Here is a 9,945-nt window from a genome sequence, read left to right on the forward strand (position 1 = left end):
ACACCAGGGCTTGGGTTCATTGTGACAGGATGCCCTGAAGCTGGATGTCCAGCTTCAGGGTGACCTGGTTCTCCTCCACATTTCTTTATCTTCCTTTCATTTCAGCATCTCCAGCGCACACACACACACACACACACACACACACACACACACACACATGCACACTTTATTAGGATGTCAGTATTGGAAAAGACCTGATGCTGGGTAAGATCAAAGGCAAAAAGGAAAAGAAGAAGAAGGCAGCAGAGGATGAGATGGTTGGAGGCATCACTGACTCAATGGACATGAACTTGGGCAAACTCTAGGAGATAGTGAGGACCGGGAGGCCTGGCGTGCTACAGTCCATGTGGTCACAGAGTTGGACACGACTGAGTGACAATGACAACAACTAGGAGTCCACCTGTGATCACCACATACAAGACTGGGGAGACCCTGGGGGGTGGGGTTGCTGCCCCACTGGAATCAGCCCCTTCCTCACTTTGTGGGTGAGTCTGCTTGTGAATTGTCTGACAGCACCTCACTCACCCCCAGAGCCCAGTCTCGGGGGCCCATGGCCCAGGCAACTCTATTTTTTTGCTCTTAGATGTCCCAAGGGACTTCCTGCTCTTTGCCCTTCCAGAGCCTTTTCCCAGAAAAAGTAAATGATGTGCTCAGTGGACACTACTCTCAGGGGTCCTTGTGTTGAACCAGGTATGGGAGGCCTAGGTAAAAAAGGAATTGCTTTCTAGCTTCAGACTTGCAGACACTGGTAAAACAGACACGGTTTGTGATTCAGAAGAACCACCTTGGTGGTGGTGGTGGTCAGTGTGTGTCCTTGATAGAAGGGGATTCCACCTGGGCTCCTGACATCTTCCCCCCAAAGTGTAGTCCTGTGGGTACCTGCGGACATGACTGAAGAGGGAGCCCAGCTGTCCACAGGTCACGGGACCACAGGATAGCGGGTTCTTGGAGAGGCCTAGAGGCCCTTCCACTCTGGTCACCCAGCATGCCTCCAGACGGATTCACCCTTTCAAGCCAGACGTCCAGGGCTGGCCAACCTGCTCCCAGGCATCTGTGGTCTCTCCCACGACACCCCACCACCTTCTCTTTCCTCTTGATCCTCTCAAGCCCCTCCTGAGTTCAGAGTCCAGAGCCCCCAATGGAGAAGGTTCAACTATTCCGTGAGGGATGGATGAAGGGAAGGAGAGAAGTACTTGGAGCTAGGCTACCAAATGCTGGTCGCTGCAGACTAGCTGACGTAAGCAGAAAAGACACAAGTCTAAATCAGTGCTTCTCAACATGAAGAGTGGGTCTCAGACAGAAATGCCCCCCCAGGGGGCATCTGGGAACAGTGTCTGGAGACATTGTTGGTTGTCACCACAGGGGGAAGGGTGCTTCTAGCATCTAGTGGGTGGAGGCCAGAGATGCTGTGAAACATCCCACAGTGCACAGGATGGTCCCCACAGAGAGATATTTTAGCCCAAAATGTCAGGAGTGGGAAATTGAGAAACTGGTGTAAATGCAGGTGGAGAGTCCCTGTCTGAACTTCGGTGAGTCTCAGCGCCTGGGCAGTTCCTGGCCATTATTGGTTCTCTGAACGACAGACTGACTTGAGGGAGTGCTGGGAACATTTGTATTTGTGTGTGTTCTCCAGCCTCTGTGTTAGGTTCGGGTGGCAGCCTGTGTGAGAGTGGTCATTTTCGGGCATTCGGTAAATAACTCAGCATACCCCAGGCACAGCTATAGGCAGGAAAAGTGACAACCACAGCAAGATTAGTCAACATTTATTGAAACTTGGCAGAACTCGTGCTTAGTATTTTAGGTGAATTCAGTCCTGTAACAGTGCATGATAACCCTGCAAAGAAAATCCCCGTTTACCAGTGACAAAACTGAGGCTTAGGAAGAACCAGTGGCTTGCCCAAGATCACCCAACTGACCACTTGCAAAGCTGATCACTTGGATTCTGGTGTCCAGACTCCTAGTCACTAAACCACAGAGAAAAGGAAGGTGCTGTCCCCGAAATAAACCAGGGGTCTGTATGTGGATTACTCACACTTGATGATAATTTCCAGGAAATTTCATCCTGATAACTCGTTTGATTTTAATTTCACAATTTGCCTTGCTATCCCAAATTACAGCTCAAAATAGAGTGGTGGTTAACGGGGCTGGATCCTGGCTTCCCAAGTAAGAAGCTCCGTGTCCGTAGGCGCGCGGTGCCTTGGCGCCCCAACCCAGGCAGCAGAGTCGGTCTGGACCGAGGCCGACAGAGACCGCAGGGTGAGGAGGGTTGGACACTAAAGCACGTTGGACTCAGAAGCCGGTAGCCGCCCCTGCTCGCCGCCGCAGCCCTGTCCGCGCTCTCCCGCGCTGCGCCCCTGTCGCCGCCTTGGTCACCGCTGGCACCGCCACAAGGAGGCTGCATTTATTCCCAGAAAGCGAAAAAGCCGGTTTTCTGGGAGCAGGACGGGAAAATGAAGTCCTGGGTAGAGAAAGCCGAGAGGAAGGAAGGCGCGATAGCCCTCCCGTGAGAACTGTAGCCGCGCGGACCCCGGCGCGCAGCCCTGGATGTGGGGCTTCTGAGAGCAGGTGGGACAGGAGGAGCCCCTGCGTGGATCCAACACTGAAGGAGTCGGGGTAGCTTGAGGCGGGCGGCGGGGGAGCGATCCAGCCTCTTCACGGCTCTCCAAGCTCCATTTCCGTCTCTCTCAGCAACGCACCTCCCGACCCTCCCCACGCCAACCCCATCCCCCAGGCCCCCTGGCCCACCCATCTCCCACATCAGTTCTGGTCCAGGGGTGTGCCAGCGGAGAGCCGGTCTCAGGTGCACCCCCCCCCCCCGCCCCCGCCCCCGCCCAGTCCCATGATCCAGGGAAGGGGCTGGCCCAAAGCGAGCCCTCCGGATCCACGGTGGACCGGGGCCTGGGGGCCCTCCTGCTGCTGGGTCCCAGAGTTTTAAGGCAGACAGACTGGCGGGTTGCACTCGAGCTAAGGGATCGAAACTTCACTATCCAAGGGCTCTTAGATCAGCCGGTCAGCCGCGCAAAACTCGGAGAGCGTCAGAAGCATGGATAGTAACACATTAGTTGCTATTTTGTTCACGGTCTGCCATAAAGCATCCTGGGTTCGGCTTGTTCTGGTTTGTGCTGTACCCTCCTGAGAGGGCGGAGAACCAGTCTTCAGTGAGACTGGGGTTCAGACAGATGGGGATACGGGGGGCACCGGGGAGAGTGCCAGAAGGCGCACGGGACAGACTTTCCTCTGCCTGGGACACCATCCAGGCGTCGGCTGCAGGAGGAACCTGGAGTGGCCTCTCTGTGGGGAGCCAGATCGCAGCCACCTCTGCTCTAGGAGACCTGGAAAGTGAGCCCCGCATGTGCTTTATCTGAAAAGAAAAGCGCGAAGGTTTTAGAAATGACCCGCCAGTGTGCTGAGCACAGCAGCGCCTTTCTCGGAAAGGGACGCCTGTGTTTGCTTACGCGGAGTCCGGCTCTCTTCGGGCTGTGCGTGTGGGCGTGTGTGGTGGAGATTTCTGGCAGGAAAAGAAGTGACCCAGGCTTCCAGGACCGGGCGGGGTGGGAGTTTGGCGTGGAGGGGGTGGGGGGGAGTGGTGGGCGCGGGTCTTGAGAATCCGGATCCTCTGTTTCCCGTTCGCGATTTCCTGAACAGAAACACCTGGCTTCTGTGGCCACGTGCCGTGAGCGCAGCGGGACCCGCTAACCTCCCGAGTCTCTTCCTCCGTGTAATGCGTAAAACCCCAGCTTATCTCCACAGGAGGGCTGGGGTGTGGATTCTAAGTCGTCGGGGGCTCTGGGGTTATTAAGAATAGATGAGAACGTAAGGTCTTGGAGCCATCTGCACCGGCTGCTCCGGGCCCCTCGCGGGAACCCGGGCTCAGGATCCTCTGGGTCCTCCGAAACCGCGGCTTGGAGCAGAGCCCACGCTAAGGAAATTTGCAAAGCGTGAGGACCTTCCCGAGAGGAGGTCGCACCATTTCGCTGGGAATTAGCCCCTAACAAGTAAGACAGATTTTTAAAAAAGATTGATAACAAGTTATCAATCCGAGCTCAGCAGAGGACTAAGTTCACCGACTCCTTGACCTTGGGGATGGCGGTGGGGACAGGCAGACCGACCAGTTGGCCTGGAGGTGGGGCCCAACCCTAGGCAGAATGGGGGCGTTGGAGGGGTCAGGACGAAAGGCACAGGGCGGGCAGAGTCCTTCCTTCCCATGGGACTGGACTCCCTAATGCGAGGGTGCACCTTGCCGGAACTAGACTGAGACCAGGGAGCGCACCCGGCCAGTGGGCACAGAAGAGGGAGTCGGGGGTGGGGGTGGGGGTGCTGAGGGTGTAGAGAGGGGCTGGTGGGCAGCAAGGTGAGGGATGGAGCCGGACTCCACCACCCAGCCCCGACCGGCCCCTGCAGGAAGCCCCAACCTGGCTTGGGATCCAGAGCTATGTGGATTTCTAAGAAAAAAAGAAAAAAGTTTATTTAAAATTTTGTACATAAATAAATAAATAAATATCTTCTGGCATTACAGAGACCTTACAATGACAAGCTAGGCCGGGGCAGGGCTGGGGTATGGGAGACGAGTGTCCTCAGAGGCAGACAGGGGGACTCTGGGGGAAACGCAGAGCGACTCCAAGACAAAGTGAACCGGCTTCCCGACAGGCAGTTTCTCTCCTGGAAGAAGAGCCATGGGCACAGCAGGGTCGGATGGGGGGCGACAAACGAACGATGAACTTCAAGGGGGCTCTGCGGGGAGGGGAGGAGAAAGGAAAAGAAAAACGCCAAAACCCAGGAGTTCCTAAGTGTGTGTGGCGGTTGGGGGAAGTGGATTAATCACCGTAGCAAAGAGGTGGGGAGGGAAAGACAAAAAAAAAAAAGAGGGAGGAGCGAATGGGCACCCTAGAGGTGAAAGGCCGAGCTTGGCCCAGGGTGGAGAAGAGCCGAGGAAGCGAGAAAGCATGAGCCAGTCCGGAGCTGGCGGGCGAGGAGGCGCCGGCCGCCGGCAAGGCGCTGGGCTGGGCCGGGCCGCTGTGTCGCCTGGCCGAGAAAGATTCGCGCGCTTGCGGTGTGTTCATAGCTGGGAGTCCGCTTTGGATAGCCGCGGGCCCTGGGGTGGGGACACCAAGGTCAGGTCAGCCAAGCTCTTGACGCTTCCCAGGAGGGAAGACCCCTGCAAAGTCGCGCTACTTCCGTGCGCGACCGCCTTAGGCAGTGGGTGCCTGGGAAACAGTGCCGTGTCCGAGGACCAGTCTTGGAGCCATGCGCGGGGAGTGTCTGGGGTGGGCTCCCTGGGGAGGCGTGCGCCTAGGGAGTGACCGTGAGATCGCGGTCATCCTTCCCCGAAGAGGACGGAGACATGGGCACTTCATCGTCGTCCTCGGAGCATTTAGCGGAGGAGAGCGACGCGCACTTGCAGCCCTGCGGTGCGCCCTCGCCCGCCCCCGCGCCCCCGCCGCCGCCGCCGCCGCCGCGGTGGTTGCTGCCCTTGCCCTCCTTCTTGTGCTTCACCCGGCGGTTCTGGAACCAGATCTTCACTTGCTTCTCCGACAGATTCAGGTAGGTCGCGATCTCGATGCGGCGCAGGCGGGACAGGTACATGTTGGCGGCGAACTCGCGCTCCAGCTCTAGCAGCTGCGTGCTGGTGAACGCCGTACGCATCCTCTTGCTGCTGGGCAGCGGGTTCGAGCTGCTGTCTGGAGGGGGTGGGGCGCAGAGACGCAAGCCATCAGACCTCGGCGCCGTGGGCCCCATCCTCCGGTGGGCAGCCGTCAGAATCCCGGGATTCTGGTCTCTCTCCCACCCCTTCGCCCCACCACAATGCACGGCAGCTAATAGCGGTCGGCCTCCTCGCCAAGCCTAGGGACCCTGGTACTCCACCAGTCACCGGGCCCCGCACTCTGTGGAACGCCCTGCGCCCCAGCCCTCGCTCCCTCCTGGAAGTTTCCGCTAGGATCGGGACTTCCTGCCTCTCCCTCCCTGCCGGGGTCCAGTCCCAGCTCTCCAGCAGCACGCCACCCAGAGTGTCCCCCTCAGACGCCCGACATGATCGCCCCCAGGAGCCCAGGGTCCTCATCCCCTATCCCCGTCTGGCCAACTTTGGTCTGTCCCCTCCTTCCCCCCCCCCCCGCGCGGCTTACCCACGGAGATGCAGTGGAACTGCCTGGGGTCGGGGAGCGAGTACGAGCTCTGGTAGAGCGCGGCGGCGGCGGCGGCGGCGGGGCCGTGAGCGACCCCGGGCGACACGGCCGAGTGCTGGCGGCCCAGGGGCGCGTGGCAGTATTGCGAGCCGAAGGGCGGGAAGGACGCCTTGAGCAGGGGCAGCGCGGGCGGCCCGGGGGGCCCGTGCAGCTGGGAGGCGGTGACGCAGAGAGGGCACACGCACAGCAGCCCGGCCTTGCGCGCGTGGCAGGCGCCCGGGGAGAGGCCGTGCAGGGCGTGCGGCGGCGGCACCGCGTAGGGGAAGAGCGGCGGCGGGCTGCCCTCCGGCGCCTTCTTCTCGCCGGCCTCGCGCAGCACCAGCGAGTCCACAAGGAAGGAGCGCGGCATGGCCCCGGCGCGCGGCCGCCCCGCCGCCGGCCTGCTCCCGGCGCCCCGCGGACCCCGGGGCTCCCCGCGCGCTCGCTCGGGCCGCGGCCGCGCGCAGCTGCCCGTTCCGGGGAGGCCGCGGCTGGAGGCGCCGCCCAGAGAGCGTGGGGTGCTGGCCAGCACTAGTGGTGCTGAAAGGCGCCAGCGGCGCCGCTTAAATAGGACTATTGCCATGTGATGGGCTACGCCAGGAGCGGCCGGGGCCTCTCAATAGGGTTTTTGTGCCTTTTCTCTTGGCATTCACTCTGCACGCTTCCTCATTATTTCACTTGTTAACTAAATGAACTGCATAATGTACTCTATTCTTGTCAACCCCACCCACGCCGTAACAGGCGCCCTCGCCCCCTCCTCTCCCTTTTGCGGGTTTATTTTCTCATTCTCCTGCGATTTAATATTCTTTTCTTTCTCTTTATTCCTTACTCTCCTGTGACTTTGCATTGGCGATCGGCCCGTTTATCTTACTGATTTTGCACCCTTGCTTCCACAGATCTCCCCATGCGCGCACACCCCCATGTTTTCTGCGGGACTCGGTCCGGGTCCCCGTTCTGGCTGCCTCCACTGGGTTTAATCAGCTCGGTTGTGCACCCCGCAAGCGTCCCCATGGCTGGCCACTTATTTCCACCTGTGGAATTCCTTCGCCTCGCCGGGTACGGGAAGCAGAAGGAGCAGGGCTCCTGCAGGGGTGGCGTCGCTGGGCAGAGAGAAGGGTTCGGTATTTGCTATCCAGCACTAGCCGCATCGCTGTCCCTCTTTTCTCTAAGTTTCTCAAATTCTCTTAACTTTGATGCTGCCTGTAACGCCTTAGTCTTTGTTCGGGAGATGATCGTGGCTGTAAAGAGGAAATTAGCCACGGAGAATCGCGGACAGAGACATGGAATGGGAGGACAGCCTGGCCGGCAAAGACCTAGATCTTACACAACACCAGAAATGGAGAGTGTGGGCGCTCTTTCCACGGGCCCGCGCCCCAACAGACCCGCGGGTGCGCTGGGAAGTCGTTGCCTTCCCCGAAGTTAGCCCTAGAGGAGCAGCGGCTCCAGGGGCAGCTCTGTGCCCAGCTTCTGCTGACTCTGGCCATGCTCTACCAGACTTTCTCTCTCCCCAAAACCTGCTCCTGTCACCTGCGTCAGTCTCTTCTTTCTGGTCACACAATGGTTAAACAACTGCAAACGCCTGGCGTTGTGTACACAGCTTCAGCTTCTAAAATCGTCCTCTGGGCTCCAAGCTACTTCAGGCAGGAGCTTTTCCCATACAATGGGATATTAGCATACATTTTTCGAATGTACAGCCTGAGACTTTTTGAGGAAGACGTTTACTTTCGATTTTATTGGAACCGAGTCGCTGCAGTCACCTGCTCTGAGCCCTGAAAGGAATTGCGAGAGATGGAGAGGGAAGCTTTCTGAACGGGGAATCAGTGCACGAAATAAGACGGCCCGAATGGAAGTCTTCGCACGGCTTTTCATCATCCGAGACATCTCTGTGGTAGAAACAGCAGCAGATGATAGCTGATCAAAAAGCAAAGAGAGTTTATTTGAGGAGAAATAACAGATTCCATAAAAGAGAGGGGCAGGGGAGAAATAATCGAGATGGAGGGCCTGTCCCCTAGCAGGAAGAGTAAGGACTCGGAGCTTCCTTGATGGATCGATCCGCCTGGGGTGCCAGCGGCGTCCCTCAACTCCAAGGTCTCTTCCCCAAGGCTCCTACTATGTGGGGGGCAGGGGGAGGTGTTGGCGGACAAGCCAGGGTGCATCAGTTCAGCTTAATGCCAGTTCTAATTGCCCCCTGGAAAATCTGGGCTGGCCAGGACCTCGAAGACTGGGCCCAGAAGGGTACTAGAGCTGGGAGAGGGCATCTCTTCTGGGCAGAGGTGGGTGGGAGAGGTGCAGGGTGCAGGTAGGACCCGGAAGCCTGAAAGGGGCAGCTGGGAGCCCGCAAAGGGTCAGTGAGGAGCTCTCTCCAGGGACTGCAGCCCACGCCCAGGGAGGAAGGGGTTAAGAGCCCCTGAATGTGAGCAAGGCCAAAGCTACTGGGAAAGAATATCTGGGGGTGTGGGGGGGAATAACCAGTTTTTTTTTTTTTCCCTCCAGCCTCTGGACCTTATTGAATGTCATTGAAGAAAGTTTTGAATGCCAGATAAAGAGAGGCGAATTAAAGTGTGTGACAGCAGAGGATAAGCAAACACAAAGAGAACTCTGTCACACTTTGGGGCAGAATCCGTGGGCTTTTTACCAAGTCTCTCCGCTATGATTGAATTAAGTAATAGGAAAACATTTTCTTTCAGTTTAGAGCCATTAGACAAAAACTTCAAAGCGAATAACACTTTTTAATGTGCAGCCCACAATGGATTGGGTTTTGTGCTGAAATGTTTAAATGGTTTGTTGTGCAACTCAGCGCGGGAGAGAGCCGGGCCCAAGCAGAATAGCATCCTTGAGAAGAGTGTTTTTGGGAAGCCTGGAAAGAGCACACACTTAATCCCCCATCCCTAAACTGGTCAGATTGTGGGCTGGAAAGGGGACTCCCTGCTTTGTGGTCCTGGGCCACTGGGTGCACCCCAGGAGTTGGGTAATGTCAGGGAAAAAAGTTCTGGGCCCCTGGAGAAGGCCAGCCCCACAGGCCGGGCAAGAACAGAGGGACGCCAGCCTCAGGGAGCTGAGTGCAGCCCAGCGAGGGTGCCCAGTGCCCTTTGGCCGGCCCTGGAGGCCTGTGTCCTTGCCTGGCTAGAGCCTGGCGGGGGTCCAGGGTCCCCTGCTCCCTGGGTGCAGACGGCAGCTATACCGCTGTTTCCTTCCAGGCGCCTCCCTGAGCTGCCTTCAGCAGGGTAGGGTGGGGATAGGAGGAGGTGGTGGGATTAGCCTGACAGCCTGGGAGAGGGGCCCCCGGGGAGCCTCTCGCCTTTGGGCCCTACTCGGCCCCCCAGCGGGTTTTCAAGTGTCCATCAGGGACAGTTCAACATGGAATCATTTCTGCCATGCTGGTCTTTTCTTTTACTTTCAGACTGCCTCCTTTCCTGTCGGTATAGAGAACACACCATCTTTCTCCTGGAAATGTAGTTCTAAGATATTTGCAGCAAAAACTGCACAGACTGCGAGGGGTGGGTGGAGTGGAGTGGAGTGGGGCAGGCTCTTGTTACCTTATCTCATTCACAAATTTCTTCGAATGTCGTTTTCCTTCTTGGGAAGGCCAAGGACCCTGCTTAAAAATACCTCCCCTCTTCTCCAGCGCTCCCCACAGTGTTGCTTGCTCTATAAACACCTTGCCACTGTGTCCTTGAGGCATTAGATTTTCTGCTCCCTGCCCCTGCCCCTGCCCCCTCCCCACATGTCTGCTCCACTGAGGACTGGCTGTTTGTCTGTCTTGTGCATTTCTGTACTGTATCCC

The 9,945-nt window shown here is 57.8% G+C and overlaps 1 protein-coding gene across 1 annotated transcript; it reads right to left on the reverse strand.

Annotated features, from left to right (window-relative positions):
* Positions 1–4,435: 4,435 nt before the first annotated feature.
* Positions 4,436–6,595, reverse strand: GSX1 (GS homeobox 1). Its single transcript, XM_027557524.1, has 2 exons — positions 6,123–6,595; positions 4,436–5,678 (listed from the first exon to the last, which is right to left on the reverse strand). The coding sequence occupies exons 1-2, from the start codon at positions 6,529–6,531 to the stop codon at positions 5,290–5,292; spliced, it is 798 nt and encodes a 265-aa protein (XP_027413325.1). The 5' UTR covers positions 6,532–6,595; the 3' UTR covers positions 4,436–5,289.
* Positions 6,596–9,945: the final 3,350 nt, after the last annotated feature.

Source organism: Bos indicus x Bos taurus, chromosome 12, assembly GCF_003369695.1.
Source record: "Bos indicus x Bos taurus breed Angus x Brahman F1 hybrid chromosome 12, Bos_hybrid_MaternalHap_v2.0, whole genome shotgun sequence".
In the NCBI taxonomy this organism is placed as follows: domain Eukaryota; kingdom Metazoa; phylum Chordata; class Mammalia; order Artiodactyla; family Bovidae; genus Bos; species Bos indicus x Bos taurus.

Bases quoted from the DNA above. Each gene is read 5' to 3' on its own strand.
- GSX1 (XM_027557524.1), bottom strand. From the start codon at position 6,531: ATGCCGCGCTCCTTCCTTGTGGACTCGCTGGTGCTGCGCGAGGCCGGC. The intron at 5,679-6,122 runs GTAAGCCGCGCG...CACCCCCTCCAG, and splicing joins GTTCCACTGCATCTCCGTGG to ACAGCAGCTCGAACCCGCTG.